General features: G+C 43.7%; 1 protein-coding gene across 1 annotated transcript; it reads right to left on the bottom strand.

The window, feature by feature from the left end:
- Positions 1 to 15,245: 15,245 nt before the first annotated feature.
- Positions 15,246 to 15,839, bottom strand: LOC146021090 (olfactory receptor 2T11-like). Its single transcript, XM_083154891.1, has one exon. It carries the CDS (start codon positions 15,837 to 15,839, stop codon positions 15,246 to 15,248), a length of 594 nt encoding a protein of 197 aa, XP_083011017.1.
- Positions 15,840 to 18,491: the final 2,652 nt, after the last annotated feature.

Below are 18,491 nucleotides of genomic sequence, written 5' to 3' on the forward strand. Positions count from 1 at the left end.
GCATAGATCTTATGTTTCTATATTCTTATCTTGATAGTTTTATCTATGCACTGTTGTATGCTTTCCCTTAGAAACTGCACAGTCTGAAATCAACAGCATTTAGAAGCCGATACGGCTGACACCAATTAATGATTGATAGAATGATGTAAAAACATTTTTTTTAAAGTCTGGTTCTTCTTAACCTATTAGGACATGCACAATCGCTAAATAAGCCAGTCGAACAAAATTGGCAAGGTACACTCGCATTACAGTAAAGAGAAGATGCTAGCTGTCCATGTAATATGTATATGCAAATCTAAGTGTGCTGATTGGCTGAATAGCCACTAATACCGGGAGTTAGCGTCACTGTGGCCACCCCACTGATGAAGTCCATTGACGAAATGCGTAGGGGCGTGGCTACAGTGACGCATCAAGCTGTCCCAGCTGACTGACCTCCGAGAGCCGCCGGGAGCCCGCCACCCGCATCCGATGGTGCTGGACACTGCTGCCCGCTGCCGAAAGGTCCCGTGCGTGTAACAACAGTCGGTACTTGTGGGCAGTTTGCCAGTGGGATATTGTGAAATCATGTGGTACTCGGTCTACACGTGATGAAATTTGCAGTACGGGTGTTCCACCTATACCTTTTATGAAATATTGTTCTTAAACCCTTTTAAATATTAAAATGGTAATACACTATCAGGCGCCCCCTTTGTTCTTCTTCCAGATTGTCCAGTCTCATACCCTTGGGATCGGGTATCCTTGCACTGGGGAGCAGCTGTCCCGTCCAGATTTAAAAAGGACAAGTGTTACTTCACCTGTGTCTGTTAAACAGACACAGAAGGACCTATTGAAGGGTCAGAGACTACACAGGTGTCAGCGCACTGCAACCTTCCATTTGTGTGTATATCTATCTATCTATCTATCTATCTATCTATCTATCTATCTATCAACTAGGTGATTCATCGTGCCCTATGGGAGTTCTTCACACCGTTGTAAGAGGCTCCACCCACTTAACATGTGAATGCCTTTAGTGTGTGAAATCTGGTTTGTATTATATGGAGGATTACCTGTATTGGTACTATAGTTAGAGGTTTCATTTTTAAGATGAAAAGGGCATTTGATGTTGAAGAAGGTGTAGGCTATTTTTTTGGTATGAACAGTGCTTACAGACGATGGGCGTCTGTGGTGATGGTGTGTCTAGTTGCAGGGGTAATGCGTAATGTAGAGGGGCAGGTGCAGTGTTTTGGCAGGTGGATGTGGGGGTGCTGCGTGTGGTGAAAGGGTTGGGTGGGCTTGGCATCATTGGAGGGGCATTTTTTTTGCGAGTGGTGGAGTTGGAGGTGCACATGGGTGGTGTGAGTGTGTGAGGTGCAGGGGTGAGGGTGCTGTAGTTGGGTGTAGGGTGGTTGACGCCAGTGTTGGAGGGGCGGTTGTCGGGTTTTGGGGGGTTAGGGAAGGGGTTTGGGCATGTTCTGGATGTGTGAAAGGCCGGTGAAGCGTTGGTGGGGAGGGGTGGTGTGAGAGGGGCAGTTGTCGTGTTTGCCAAGTGGATGGTGGGGTGCTGTGGGTCGTGGTGGAGGAGCGGTTGCATGGTGTGGTGTGTGTTGTGTGTGGCAGAGGTATGCAAGTGGGGCGGGGGGTACTTGAGGGTGGTGTGGGTGAGCTAATGTGAGATGTGAGATAGTGTGGGTGGTGGAGTTACACGTGTGGTGGTGGTCCGTGTGGGTGGTGTGTGTAGGTGTGGTGCGTGGGTGCACCGGTTGCAAAACATGCATTTGCGGGTGTGCTGTGGGAAGAGTGTGGTGTGGTTGGGAGACAGATGGGTGCGTGGGTAATGCGGAAGGGGGATGGTCGGGTGCAGTGTTTGTGCAGCTTGTTGCGGGGTACAGGTGCAGTGTTTTTGCAGGTGGATGTGGGGGTGCTGCTGGTGTTGGGGGGGGGGTGATGTTATAGGTAGGGGTGTGGTGGGTGTGTGAAGGTTGGATGCAAGGGTGCTATGGGTGTGAAAAGGCAATAGGGGGTGGTGTGTGTTGTGAAGTGGCAGATGAGGGGATACTGTGTGTGGTGGAGTGTATGTGGGGTGGTTGGCCATGTGGGTTGGTTAGGTGCAGTGGTGCACCATTTCAGTGCGGTGCATTTGCGGTGGTGCTGTGGGTGTTGTAGCAAGGGTAGTGTGTTTAGGTGAGGCATGGGTGCATCGGCAGTGTAGGTGTGGGATGGGCGGGTATGGTGTTGCCATGGGAGGGTGCATGAATACTTTGAGTTAAGGAATTTGGGGTGGAGGTGTGGCATGTGTTGGTGTATTCATGCCAGGAGTGGCAGGTGCAGTGTTTTGGCAGGTAGATGAAGGGAGTGTAGTGTATGTGTGGGAGGGGCAGTTGTCGTGGGTGTGCCTGTGGGTGCTGGTGCGGTGGTGAGGGTGGTGGGTGGGGGAGGGTGCTTATTGGTGTGGGTGCAGTGGTGGTGTGAGACATGTGGGCGCATTGGTAATGCGGTAGGGTTATGAGCAGGTAGAGTGAGTGGGTCTAGGGGGGTTAGGAGGTTTGGGTGTTGGGGTGGTGAGGGTGAGTGCATTAGTAGTGCGGTTGAGGAAGTGGGGTATGTGGAGTGGCTGCAGGTGGGTGACAGTGTACAGTGGTAGGGGTGGGTGTTCTGCAAGACAGTTAGGCTGCGGGGAGGCGGATGTGTATACACTGTAGTTAGGCTGCGGGGAGGGGGATGTGTATACACTGTAGTTAGGCTTGCTGGGGTGTACTGTATAAATAGAGTTAAGCTTCCGGGGAGAGGGGGTGTATAGGTAGAGTTAGGGTGTGTGTGTGTGTGGTTACTAACCTGGGCTTAAAAGGAGGCGGATTTTGGTGGACATGCCGGACCAATGAAGTATTGCATCCTATGGGGACCTCCGCTTCCAGGTTCACTGCAGGCTGCTTCTCCCTTCTGTTCACCCTTCTGCCAGTGGGACCCGCATTTCTTCAGGTCAAGTGGCAGGCACCCTGCTTGTGTCCTCTTCTGCTCCCTTTCATCAGGCCAGGCCGGCCTGACTGCTGTCATACATTCAGGGGCCGGCACAGCAGAAAGCAGACACATGTGCGGGGAGGGAGAGACACTCTCTGAATCCCTCTGCCAACCTGCACACACATACTGGCACTGTGCCAGTTAAGTTAAAGATTGAAGGGGGGGGGGGGTAAGGCTGTGAGCAGCGTGCGTGGGGAGGGGGGCAGTTGGGAGTCCCCCCAGCATGAGGAATAGACACTGTGCACATGCACACAGCGTCTATTCAGCGACGCAGAGGATGAAAAAGGGGGTGACCCAGCGGGGCATCATTTGCATATGTTCCACCTTCATTTGAATAGGCCACTCCCTTTTCGCTGCCAGGGTCCCGGTTCATACACTCAAGAAGTTGGGAGGTATGTGGCTGTGACGGTGCCTCCCCATCACTGCATAATATGTGTGGGCTATGGGGATGTGTGCACATGATGGGGAACTTTTTTGGTTCCCTGCAGCAGCTGAGCTATAGTGTTTGTGAGGACTGGAGTCTGTGACTGTGTGTATAACTCCGCCCATGACTCTTACCTGCGTTATACACAGTCACAGACTGGCAGTTCTGGCTAAATATTTGAAATCTATCTCTCTATCTATCTTTCTATCTATCTATCTATCTATCTATCTATCTATCTATATATATATATATATATATATATATATATATATATATATATATATATATATATATATATACAGACAATATACCAATCTGCGCAAAGTCCCAATTTTTCAATGGGTTTCGTCCACGGAAAGGTGATAAGGGCAGCTCGACTTCAATGGAGGTTAGCTTGTACCTCACAAAGCAAAGGACATAGAAGAAAAATAGAAGGAGCGCACCAATGAGTATAACAGTTTGACTTTTACTGGTAAAAGGTAATAAAAGTACATACATATAAGTAAAAGATAATCAGCATATCAACCGTGTCGTATTGCACAAGCCACGTCTGGACAAGGGCAGCAGAGTCCACAGCACGGGCGGGGTGGTCACAATGGATCCCACAGATGAAGGTAAGCCAGGCGGTGGGACGGTATCAAGCGTGTCAAACAAGGAGATTAAGACCGGACGGAACAGCTGATGGAGCAGTAGACTCGTCGGGGAACCACGCCCCAACGCGTTTCGTCACTACGGACTTCGTCAGGAGGCGTGGTTGTAGGTAAGTATGACAGGGTTTAAGTAGGGTGCTGATTAGCTGTCAATTAGGTAAAACAAGTATCACATGAACAACAATTACACACGGACATCATGGATTAACAGATTCAAACCAGTGAGAAAAAAATCAGATCACCGGCTGAGGTTACAACAGTAATAACAGAACAAATTTAATTCAATATATAAAAGACAATTTAAAAAAAGACAAGTAATATAATCCACAAAGAAATTCTAGAATGCCTAATATTACAATTCATTAAAGATAAAAAATATATATATATCTATATGTATAATACATCTGTGCAATGCAAGTTTAAAATAGACAAAACTATATATGCATAAATATATATATCAAGATATGCCTACGGAGTTATACACTCATAGACAATATGTAAATGACATACATGTAGGGGGATAAAAATGAGAAAATAGGAAGAAAGAGCGAGAAGAGACAATCAGTTAGTACTGTATATCATATATAGCTTTTAAAAACGGTAACAGCATTATAAAACCATAGTGGAAATATAATACTTATTTAGCAGCAAGACAATTATAATGTAGCAGCATTAACGAGTGAAGTTGGCATCATCCTGCAAGATGCATGCAGCAGCCGTAACACTAAAGAGAAGGCGAGGGAGTGTTACCTCAAGCTACAACGCCTCTCAGTGTCACAACGGTGCTAGCGCCTTATTGCAGGAACGAAGTGATGTCGACACCCTCCTTTAGACCACTGGGAGAGAGGGTATTTAGAGTGTATATCCAGTAGGTTTCTCTCCTACTTAACTTTCCAAGGATATCTCCTCCTCTCTCGTCCATAGTAATGTGTTCTAAAGCTTTAAATGTAAAAGAATCTAAATCTGATGAGCAACAAGTAGAAAAGTGTCTGGGGACACTATGAGCCAAAATTTTGTTTTTTATACTTCTGGTATGCTCCAAAATATGCAATTTTAAAACTCTTTTAGTCTTGCCGACATAACTCATCCCACATTTACACGTCAACATATATATGACGTGGGTAGTGAGACAAGTCATCCGACTCTTGATATTCCAGGATTTTGTATGGTCTGCATTCCAAAAAAGTGTCCTTTCTCTATTAGCATATTTGCACACTTTACATTTATTACAGGGGAAGAAACCATTCGCAATTTTAAGCCAGCTGTTATTTTTCTCATGATTATCTTTTAACTTGCTAGGTGCTAATACATTTTTAAGAGAGGAAGCCTTCCTGAAAATAACCTGCGGTTTTGGTGGCAACAAGGGTTTTAGAACAGGGTCAAGTAGTAGCACATCCCAATGTTTGGTTAAAATATTTCTTATTTTCTCACCCTCACAATTAAATTTAGTGACAAAGGGAACAGTATTGTTTAATCTGGGTGTCTTAGTTTTATACTTGAACAGTTCTTTCCTATCCCGATTATATGCACGTTCCTTACAGCTTTCCACTAACTCAGTGGGATATTCTTTCTCAATAAACCTTTTGCTGTATACCTCAGCCTGTTCATCAAATTTAGTGTCACTTGCACAGTTCCTACGGACCCTAATAAACTGAGAGTATGGTATATTACGAATCCATTTTTTGTGGTGACAGCTTTTAAAGTGCACGTAGCTGTTGCTGTCATCTTTTTTAATAAACGTACTGGTATTGATTATCCTATTGTCATTAGACCAGATAGTAGTGTCAAGTGTCAGATCTAAAAATTCAATTGTATTTTTATTTGTAATTAGAAGTAAATCGGAGATTAAGATCATTAACATTGATGGCTGACATAAATTCATTAAAAAGAGATTCCTCTCCATCCCATATTATTAAAATATCGTCGATATAACGATTACATTTGACTATATTACTTTTATAACTTTGATTAATTTCTACATTGCACTCTTCCCAAAGACCAAGATATAAATTAGCAAGGCTCGGAGCGTAGGGTGTCCCCATCGCAACACCGCATACTTGTGCGAAAAATTCTCCTTGAAAAACAAAAACATTGTTGGTCATAATTATTTTGATACTTTCAATAACAAAGTTTCTGAAATCCTCACATATTGTCTCATCACTGTCTAAATAATATCTGATTGCCCTGAAACCTCCTTCATGAGGTATGGAGGTGTAAAGGGCCTCAACATCAATGGTACACCACCTATATGTTTCTTTCCATTCAAAGTTGTCCAATTCCATCAGAATCTGAGTGGAATCTTTGGTATATGATTTTAGTTTGACCACATAGTTTTGTATTTGTATGTCAACAAATTCGGAAAGACAAGAGGTAGCTGAATTAATTCCAGCTATAATGGGGCGTCCGGGTGGTTTTACAAGTCTTTTATGTATTTTTGGCATATAGTAAAATAATGCCATAGGTGGATTGTCGTTAACAATATATTTCTTTTCGGTTTCTGTAATACATTTGTTAGTGATGCCAATATCCAGATGCTCTTTAATTTTATTTATAATAAGAGGAGTGGGGTCATGGTCCAATCTGCAGTAAGTAGTATCATCATTGAGTAGGCGATATGCCTCCTCTAGATAGTCACTGCGATTGAGAACCACTATCCCACCCCCCTTATCTGCCACTTTAATCACTATATTGTGATTCTCTTCCAGTTTTTTGATAGCAGCTCTTTCGTTCTTTTTAAGATTATCTCTATGATTAGTCATTGCTATCCAAACATAATTTATCGAAATCACTTTTAATTAAATTAAAGAATGTTTCAACATTACTCCCACGGGACTCAATGGGGTAGAAGCTAGATTTAGGCTTCAATTTAATTTTATTAGTTGTTTCTTCAATAGTGTCATTACATTCATCGATTTTATTTTTAGCGAAATGGCGTTTAAGAGTGAGTATTCTCACAAATTTATTGGCATCAATAAATAGGTCAAACGGGTTAGGACCCTTCTGAGGAGCGAACGATAAGCCTTTGTTAAGCAGATCAGTTTCATCTTTAGACAAAACATGGTCGGATAGGTTGAAAATACCCATATTTTTTACTGGTTGTATTTTCTTTGTTTTAATCCTCTTTCCTCCTCTAGATCCCCCGTCTACAGCTTCCTGTTTTCTTTTTTGTTGTCCATTTGGACTGTCTGTGGTCATGTGTCCGCCTCTCCTGTAACTTTTCCATTGAGGGCGCTCCTGAAAAACCTAATTTGTGGATCTGTCAGGGGCGTTAAGGACCTGGAAACTATTAGATGTTTGGACATCAGAGTGTTTTCTTTCTGTATACCTATTGGAATTAGAATTTGAATAACGGTGGTAATTGTTTTTTCTAAATGGTACTCTCTGCCATCCATTGTTAATTGGTCTCTGTTCAAAGTGATTATCATATCTAGCTTGGGGATTCTGTTTATAAATTTGATTTGATTGAGGCCATTTATGAATATTACCCTCCTTGTAATCATTCAGATCACGTTTAAATTTCTTTACTTTCGTCTCTACTATGTCATCTTCAAGCTTCTTAATCCTAATTTCACTATTTTTTATCAACTCTTTAAATTCTTTTAATTCTTTCACAGGGTTGAGTTTGAGTTCCAACGCATCAATTTCAATACCAACATTGGCAATCTCACTTTTTCGCTCATTAACAATTAATTTCATCAGTTGCATTGAACACTCGTCAAGTATATTAAACCAATTGTCCAAAAATTCCTTCCTTTCGTTACCAAAGGTCAGGTTTTTGGCCAATCTTAATCCTCTGGGAATTCTTTTATTCATAATGTAGTTTTCTAATGTAGTGATTTCCCAATTAATTTTCATTTCTTTAATATTTAATTTATCTAAAAGAGCACATGTCTCATCAAGATCATTAGTGCTCTGACCACTTGGTGGATTAACCAGTTGTACACCGGTCTCAAACACCGTATTAAATCGTCTGTGACAAGCTTCTAGGCGTTTAGAACTTCTATCCGGAATAAGAATATATGCACTGTCAACTTAACCATACAAAACCAACAGTGTCTACTTAATTAGCAATATCAACACACGTAAAGTGTATATATTTTTCTTGACATGCAGCATTTATGATGCGTTTAATCCTGATCATTTCGCCTTTAGGGATGGCTTTGATTGTGCTGGGTAGGTGTGCACTAGAGGCGTGGAGAACACTGTTAGTGGCTGTGGCTTCTCTATAAAGATCAGTGCAGATGTTACCTGTTTCATCTATGCTTATGGTCAGGTCTAAGAAGTGGATCTGCTGCTGACTGGCTTCGTGAGACAATTTTAAATTCAAATCATTGTTGTTCAGGACCCAGCACAATCAAAGCCATCCCTAAAGGCGAAATGATCAGGATTAAACGCAACTGCTCCAACTCTAGTACATTTGATAAGAGAGAGCAGGAACTGTCTGAGAGACTTCGAGAAAGGGGATACAGTCAGACCTTGATCAAGAAATCCCGCAACGCGGTAAGAAGAATACCAAGAGAAAACCTGTTATCTCCCAGAACACGTGTTCCTAATGTAGAAGAGCCAATACGCTTTATTGGGACCTTCAATAAGAACTGGAGAGATGTGAATAACATTCTGCAAAGACATTGGCCAGTTTTGCAAACAGATGATGACCTGAAAACCATCTTACCGCAAAAAGTCCAAACGAGCTGGCGGAGAGCCAGAAACATTAAAGATCAGCTGGTACACAGTCATCTGGCAGAGTTAAGTCAACCCAAGATACAAAAACAAGGATCCGAAAAATGTGGAAGATGTAAGGCCTGTAGGTACATGGTACCCACCAAGACCTTTGCAGATAAGTTCAAGAAGGAATGGAAAATTCAGAATTTCATCACATGTACAACGATTGGGGTAATTTATCAGCTCCAATGCCCATGTGGCAAGATCTACGTGGGCAAGACAAAAAGGCCACTCAAAGTACGGGTGCTCGAACACATTGGATCTATACGTAATGCGAGCAGAGATTCAGCAAACTTTAGGAAACTCACACCTGTGGCGAGACATTTTCTGAAAGACCACCACAACGACCCAACAGGCCTAAAAGTCTTTGGAATGAGACATATCCAACTTGGAATCAGAGGGGGAGACCTGGATAGGGAACTTCTGAAGATTGAGACCAAAATGATATTTCTCATGGATTGCTTACAACCCAAAGGCCTCAATGAGCACAACAGCTTTCTCCCCTTTCTGTAGAAGATACCTATAACCAAACTTTTCCAAAAAAAGCACTATGTAGAACTATACACCAAAGTATCCAGCTTACCCTATCACCGAATGGAACTCTCAGCAGTACCCATGATACTCTGATACTTACCACAGCCGCAACAGGACCACCATTAGGCATGTGCAAGGCAGCTTCAATAACTTACCCTTGGCAAGGACTGGCAGATACCACGTTGTAGAGCTCCGTCTCATTATCTGCTTATTTGAGCATATAAAAGACCAACCATGAACCAGTATATCTAGGACCCCACTATCCCTCCATTCAGACTGCCCAAAGATCAATATTTGGAATATTCTATTTATCAACTTTATCTCACGCAATCGATATAAACACATTTAAGTGGACACATGAAGGACAACCATCCTACATATGAAGGGGGTGTCCTACTCCAACCTCACTATCACTATCACGCTTCACAATAATACTTACCTTTGCTAGAATAAATTCACCAATTAATATATAGCTAATGACGACTCCGGTTAAATTTATAAATACACCAGCCACAAGGAATATTCTCACCTCTCATATTCTATCTTATAAAAAAACCCCACACATATACACCACAGCTTTCACCAGTTCTTCACATTCAATTTTCACTTATGTGTTTTTCTTGTTTATTTTATTTTTTTTCCCTCACGTATCACCAAGTTCAACACAAATCAGACAATCACACTCCTAAGACCACAATAATGAATAGTAATTTTATATTTTACATCTTTATATTATTTATTATTTCCAGTGTTGGCAATGGAACATTCCACAAACATAATTAGCATCAAGGCAGGGATAGTCTTATACAGTTTAGATAGTATAGGGCCAGCAACAACTATTAAATACTACTGCCACCACCACATCCAATTATAGGAACCATCAATATAATCAAAAGAATCACCTATTGTTGGAAAAATCAGTATGTTACAATAGGAACAACCAATACCTTAATTTAAGCTCACAATAACCATCATGTATATACAGAGTATGGGGCACCAGCTGGCAACATGTCTAATTACATAATCTAAAAAGGACAACATATACAGAAACAACTCAGACATCCCAATAATGGGGACAAGGGATATAGGATGAAACGTCATGCATTGACAGCAAAAGACTTCCGCAGCCAATGCAGGGTTAATATAATAAGTTAAAATAAAAATGGCAGGTTTTTAATAATACAGATGCCGGGGCAGTAATACCTGCCATTTTTATTTTAACTTATTATATTAACCGAATCCATAGCCAGATTCATGCAATGACGATACCGTGATTGGCCGATAACCAACACATGACCCACAGGGGATATGTATAAATATATAAATAATGTGTATAAACTACATAGAATTAGTTATCATGTTCTGATAACAGGAATAGGGAGAGGAGGCAGATCGATCAACATGTACAGTTAATAACAGATGCAGCAGTTGCGATCTAAAGAGACCAACAGCCCATTCTAAACGGTGGCTTTAACTTACACAGATGCCGGGGCAGCATTACAACTGCACTAACTTCCGGGTCTGGAATAAACAGCGGCGCGATTGGCCGGCAGCACCATGTGACCGGTCACGTGACACGACGCCCGGGTCACGTGACCGACGCGATGTGGTCACTATGGGCAGATGATAATCAAACCAGGGACGCAGGGCGGAAGTGAATGCGCCCTGTGACTGGCTGAAGCGCACCATGTGACACCAATGGAGTCAGCCATTGGCTGTACACTTTCTAATAAATATCCAAGCTGGAGAACATTCTTGTGGTCAGCTTGAAGAAGCAAACGAGCGAAACACGTGTCCTGTCTGTCTGTAGGGTCTGAGAATAGACTGTTTGGTGCTTAGTTTAGGAGATTTATGTTCCTTATTTCAATGTTATGATACCAGTTATTAGTGTGTTCCCAGCTAAGCAGAGACAAGTGGCAAAGTGTCATATTTAAAAGTGTCCACAGGAGGGCACTGTTGCTCTATGCTGCAATCCACTGAGATATCATACAGTAAAAATGTTGTTTTAACCTGCAGTCACAGGCCAGTATTCAATGCCTCAGATTCGCCGTTTTTTTCAGTGAATCTGGCAATTCCCTGGTTGAATGGCGAATTTTCTGTTAGAAAAAACAATTCGCCATATTCTATGGAGGCAATTCGCCATAAATGAACCACGAATGTCTGCCGATTCGCCGAAAATGATTCTCCACAATTCGCCTGTGATTTTCAATGGGGTTTTCAGTGGAATTCGCCGACAGTGTATTCAATGCTCAATTCGAGTGCTGCATTCTCCATTGAAATTCGCCATGAGTCTCCGTTTAGCATTTGTCATCTTTTTTAGGTGAACTGTAATGTGTTCTTTTAAATTAAAGCGTTTTTATTTATTTTTTTGGTGTTAAAAAATCAGAATATTTTTTCTATGAAAGGGCATGCTATTTTTATTGATATACTTGCAGCACATGAATATATTTTCAATTTTTTTTTTTTTTTAAACAAGATTTTTTTTTTTTTTTTTTTACACATTCGCCAGCAGGGGGCCGGGAGCCGGAGCCGCTCATTAATATTCATATATTCACTGCACACTGGTCCCGATCATTACATAGGCACGATCGGGACCAGTGAGTGCAGCGGCTCCGACCCCAGCAGCACCCTGCCCTTCTGCTGGGGGTGAGGTGAGGGGAGGGGAGGGAGGAGAAGGGACGGGAGGGGGGAGAGATATGCGGCTCCAGCAGTAGCAGACCTCTTGATGTCAGCGCTGGGGCTGCCGGAGGACTGCTGCTGCAGGCTGTGCGGGGGGGGGGGGGGGAGGAAAGGGGGATTCGCCTCAGGGATTCGTCCGCCTGCCGCCTGCCCCCCTCACTCATGCCGGGAGCCCCCACAGGGACGCAGCAGCAGCAGGCCTTTAGCTCCGGCAGCCACAGCACGGTGATGTCAGCGCTGGGGCTGCCGGAGCTGGAGGACTGCTGCTGCGGGCTGTGCGCGCTGGGGGGGGGGGGGGGAATCGCCACTACCATTCCCCACTACCATTCGCCTGTATTCGAAGTCAGGGGCAGCGAGCCCCTGACGCATTGAATAGTGTGGGCTGGGGGAGCCACACGAATTCAAGATCAGCGATATTTGCTGGCGAGCGCACAGCGAATCCAAAACAGGATTCGTTACCTTGCGCTCGCCAGAGCATTGAATACCTGTCACAGTGTCAATTAGACACCAGCATTATATGTGGTCAAGTTAGACTACTATCAGAGACTGTATCTTGTTAAAAACACTGAACACCTATCCCAATCAGGGAGCCGTAATATGCCAGTATAAGCCAATTAAAGGCATCTATTGTAAATGGCATGCGGCTAGGATCATCACTGTAATATCCAGATTATTGTGTTTACATCTATCAGTATATTAGCATAACAGCAGTGAGCACACCCAAAAATAATCGGGGTACACCTCATATCACCCACTCTAAACTGGTGAGCCTGACGTGACAGTACACTTAATTAATTGAGTGTTACCATCTGTCCCGCCCAGCGGAGGAAATTGTCGCTCCACCCTCTCAGGACGACCAATGTGTGGTGTATAACACCTGACGCATCTAAGCACTGTCCTGCACAGCAAATTGTTGTAGAATCATGAATGTGACAGCATAATATTTTCAGGAACACACCCTGGTGGGGAATATACCCCTGAATATATCTAAGCACTGGCAGTCTATGACTCCACCTACATTTTAAATCTTTAAAATCACTGACCTTTTCCTTCTAAAAACACCATTGTTTGTGTGTCAATGTGTATTTTTTAACCTCTTATTTTCGCTTTATGTGGCTGTCTCCGTATCCCATATATAACCATTAAAGATAAAAAGGAGCCCCTACATCTTTTAATAATAAAAGGAATTTTTCCAACAGATACTGTATCAGTTGTAAGGAGTGCATCCAATACAAACCCTTTTTCTTCTTTCTTTTCCCATGTTATAAACGTTTGGGATAGCACCCCCACTAGTGTTCCAACCAGTGGACTCTTGTGGACCAGTGGACTCTTGCCCATCAATTATAAGGGCCTTAATTCCTTATGTGTGCAGAACTCTCCAAAACCCCATCTCTTAACCTGTTATGTTTTAAACCCAGTATGTAACATGGAAGTTTGGAGTTGATTGGCTTGTTATTTATCACTCTCCATTTTATCACTTTTTGAAGCTTGATACAACTGGCCCTCAACCTCCGAAAATAAGACTTTTTCTATAATTTTATTCCACTCGACCCAACATGCAAAATGCTAGATTAATATCTATAGCATCCTCTCAATAGCCATAATCCCTACATGCAAAATTCCTGCTGGTGAATAACCCCCTACAACAGTGGTGGAAAAACAGTCGATCATGATCTACTGGTCGAACACGGAGCTCTTGCTGATAGATTGTGATCAAATGCCAGTAGTGTGCCATTCAAGTTTCTGCTTAAGCCTCTGAGGGGTTCTCAGAAGCTTCAGTGTTCACAGGCATGCAGTGTGGTGGTTCGCGGGTGCGCCAGTGATGTCATGACATCACCAGCGCACCTGTGCACCACAAGTGAAAAACCAGCAGGAAGGATTAGCAGCGAGAAGGATCGGCGGAGGCCGGAGCACTCATAAGGGGAGGCACAGCGGGATGGATTGGGGGAGGCTCGGAGCGGTGAGGCTCAGAGGCATGCATAAACTGCGCCCAAGCAGCGGGGATCATTCCAGACAGACTGTTTTACAGTAAGATTTTAAAGTGGGGACATTTATTGCATGGCTCTGGGGTTTTCTATATGCGGTTATGCGATGGGAGGGGGTCTCTTCACAAGTGGTTATCCCAGTTGCTGCTGGTGATGAAGTTTTGTGCCACCCTTAAAGTGTGCGTGTATCTATCTATCTATCTATATTTTTTTAAGGGAGCACAAAACAGCAACTGGGATAAAGTTACACTTGTTACCCCCACCCACCGCTTAACAGAATTTTATGTCATTTTTGTGTGGCATAACGTGGAATTAGGCTCATTCTGTGTGGCAAAATATGAATTTCTGCTCATTCCATGTGTCATAATGTGAATTTTGGCACATTCCGTGTGGCATAATGCAAATTTTGGCTCATATTGTGTGTAGCATAAAGTGAGTTTTGGCTTGTACTGTGTGGCACAATGTGAATTTTTGCTCATTCCATGTGGCAAAATGTGAATTTTGGCTCATTCCATGTGGCAATATGTGAATTTTGGCTCATTCTGTGTGGTGGAATATGAATTTTTGGTCCAAAACCTGTGTCCTAATGTGAATTTTGGCTTATTCTGTGTGGCATAATGTGTAAGGGGCGTATTATACTGGGAAGGGAACATTTTTTTGCACATGGGGAAACGCTAGTAGATCATCAGTAAGTGTACAAAAAGTAGATCCCTGCCATACAATATAAAAGGACTTGTTGAGTCTTTTTGATCGCCTGTTTGACATCAGAGTGGAGGGGGGGGGGGGGGGGGGGCAAGAACTGGGAACGAGACTGGAACTGGGACCGAGACCAGAACCGTACCAGGACCAGGCTCTTGGGCAGGACTGTGGAGAGATCGGAGAATACTAATCAATCAAAATTTTGACGGACGTAGACTGCTCCAGAAAGAAAAAAACTGTCTAGTTCAAATTGTCCTAATCATGAATAAAAACCTTTCTAAACCAACTCAACAACTTCACATTGAATAGTACATGCCATTTTAATAAACTCCAACTCGACAAAATGGTAAAAAGTCGAAAGTAAGAAGTAACGACAGCCAAGAGAAACGCAAAAATAAAATAGATGAGGAGGATTCGACAGTCAGGGATAAAAAGGATTGAATAGTCAAAAGCAATATGACTCCTTTTTCTGTTGAAAAATTAGAGGAATCCCGATAAAACCAAGATTTTGACAGAGATTGAATAACCCCCCCTTAATCTTTGAATGCACTCTATCATTTAACTCTTCTTAACCCATAATATCACACCCAGTAGTCTCAGTAGAGCGCATTTCACATCTTTGTTCCTCAGACTGTAGATCAGAGGGTTTATCATGGGTGTGATTACTGCATACAGTAATGTGAAGACTTGTTCCAGAAAGTTGTAGGACTCTGACACTGGTAGCATGTACACAGAAAAACCTGTTGCATAGTAAATACTGACAATGGTGAGGTGTGATGAGCAGGTGGAGAAGGCCTTCTTTCTGCCGTCCTTTGATTTTATCTTTACGATGACCCTGATAATTTCGATATATGATGTTAACCCAAATACGATAGGGGGAAATCCAAATATAAATATTTCAAGATAAATGACACTATAAACCACGTCACTGCCGGCGGAGGAGATTCTGATCAGACCTTTAATATCACAGAAGAACTGGTGTATGGTGCGAGAATGACAGAAGGACATGTATGACGCTGGTGCTGTAAGCACAAATGCATTTACAAATCCTGAGATCCAAGTTCCATAGGACAATAAGAGACACTTTCTACTGTTTAGGATAATGTTATAGTGTAAGGGATTACATATAGCAACATATCGGTCATAGGCCATAATGAGTATTAGAAGATCCTCTGTGGAACCAGCCAAAAGATAAAAGTACAACTGGGTGAAGCATTTTATGAAGGACACTGTATTATCCCCAGATAATAACATGTACAGCAGGTTGGGGACAGTAGTGGTTGTATAACAGATATCTACTAAGGCCAGGTTACAGAGGAATATATACATGGGGGTGTGTAACTGAGCATTTATATAGATGACTGTGATTATAATAGAATTGATGATCAATCCAAATATATAAAGGAAGAAAAACACACAGACAGACAACGATATGTAATCAGGTTGTGCGTAAAATGGCAACAGCTGGAATTCTTTATTGTAGGTCTGATTGTCCATGTCACATGCAGATTGTTCTGTAAAGAAACATTGTTGGTCACTGTACAACAGGTGGATAGAGAAAATCTTACACAGTGAACAGGTGTGGGGTCCCCACCCGAAGTGGGGACCCCACACCACTAACAATAAGCAGAAAAAACAAATTGGTTGGTGTTCCCTCCACTGGCACTAATGATGGAAGGAATTATACATCCCTGTGTGGAGGGATACATTCCTCTTCTTCGACTACACAGTTGGGAATTTTCGGTGGTAAATGGACACTAAGTAAATACCATATGTTCCTCTTAGAGAGGTAATGGATCCACTTATCTGCCTCACATAACCACAAGAAAACACATAGAGTGTGTCAAGGTCCTAGAAGACAATCGTGCTCAAACTGGGTTGACCCAAAGTTGTTCAAGATGAACCAGAGATGGTGGAGAACCGGAGTAGCTCAGTTCTCAGTCTCACATGATGTAAATGATTAAAAACCCAGGATACGCCATCCACATCAAGAATAAAGGTAAAAAGTCCATACAAAGCCCCACAGGCTAGGCTCCAAACAAGTTTTCAACCACCACTGTGGTCTTTTTCACGGAGAGTGAGAACGACCAAAGTGGTGGTTGAAAACGCGTTTTTATGTTTATATATATCTATATATGTTTTACCCGGTGCTGGTTTCTGTGTGGGATGTCTGGTAAGCTCAGGTGCAGCCTGATTAATGTGTGTGTGTGTGTGTGTGGGGGGGGGGGGGGTGTGTTAGGGTATTTGTACTTATATGCTGTTTGTTTGCTATTCATTTGTATGCCCCCGATAATGGAGTAAGACCCCGAAATACCATTGGACTAAAAAAGGCTTTTTTACCTTGGAAACAGTCTGGTGAGTGCCACCCTCTCTACACCCTGGTATATCGGACTGGCTTTGTTCCTGGGAAGGCACCGGACTTTGCATTTGGAGATATATATATATATATATATATATATTAACCAACAAGGGGGCGGCAGCACTCGGAAATAAGACAGGCAAACAGGCGGTGTATTACCAACGTTTCAAAGCCCGCCAGCTTTTTTATCAAGGTGCTAGGTGAGAAGGTTCTCACCTAGCACCTTGATAAAAAAGCCTGCGACCTTTTCATACCCCCACTATCCATGTCGGCGTGGAGTTGATCTTAGATAGAGTGGCGAGCGCAGCGAGCCACCGAGCCGGAAGCGTGGCGAGCGCAGCGAGCCCCACGAGGGGCCGCAGAATACGAGCCCGAAGCGTGGTGAGCATAGCGAGCCCCGGGAGGGGACACGGATTACTTTACATGTTTTGGGGACTCGCTGCGCTCGCCACGCTTCGGGCTCGTATTCCGCGTTCCTTCACGGGTCTTGCTGAGTTTGCCACACATCGGGCTCATTGGTTCGCTGTGCTCGCCACACTATCTAAAATCAACTACACGCCGACATGGATAGTGGGGGTATGAAAAGGTCGGAGGACGCGTACCGTCGTCCCTCGCGGGGCTTGCTGCGCTCTCCATGCTTCGGGATGGCGTGGATACTGGGGGTTACATCTCATTGTAAGCACCCATCACATCTCATGGCATGGGTGCTTGTACAATTACAGATGGAGCAGGGCTTATTATTGCTGGCGGAGCGCCAGGACCGTGTCCCTGGCGATCCGCCAGCAATCTGGCGCTCTGGCTGAATGAGACGCTCGTGCGTCTCCCACGCACGAGCGTCTCAATAGCCGGGCGGCGAGGCGGCGTGGCGGGTGCAGTCCTGCCCGTCTCCAGCTTCAGGGAGACGGGCAGGGCTGCGGGGGGGCGGTGTGGACCGGCGGGGACCCGGGGAAGCCGGCGGGGACCCGGGCAAAAGCTCCGTCGGAACGGGACGCGCGTGCACCTCGTGCACGCGCGTCCCCTTCCGACATACAGATGGCGCGGGGCGGGGGATGGCGGGTGGCGAGTCCTCCGCCATCCCCAGCAAAGACAAGCCCTGCGCTATCTGTAATAATCGCATCGCTTCCCATTTGCTGGCATGCGATGCTATGCGATATTTAATTGTACAAGCATCACATCGCACACATCACACACCACTAAATAAGGTACATGATGCTATGCGATGGGCACCATGCTAGGAATCAAGTACCAAATTCTCTCCCCCATCCCAGCTGTAGATCAGGTGCAGTGACCACGTATTGTATAATGTAAATTAGCAGCAGGATCACATCTCACCTTTAGTTTGGCCGACAGCAGCTCACAGGAAAGGAAGGGATCATATTTATAGTGTTGGGATCATATTTTACCATTGGAAGAACAAAGAAATGATTATCTGTCACCAACCACGT

This window comes from Crinia signifera, chromosome 7, assembly GCF_055691185.1.
Source record: "Crinia signifera chromosome 7, ASM5569118v1, whole genome shotgun sequence".
NCBI classification, from domain to species: Eukaryota; Metazoa; Chordata; class Amphibia; order Anura; family Myobatrachidae; genus Crinia; species Crinia signifera.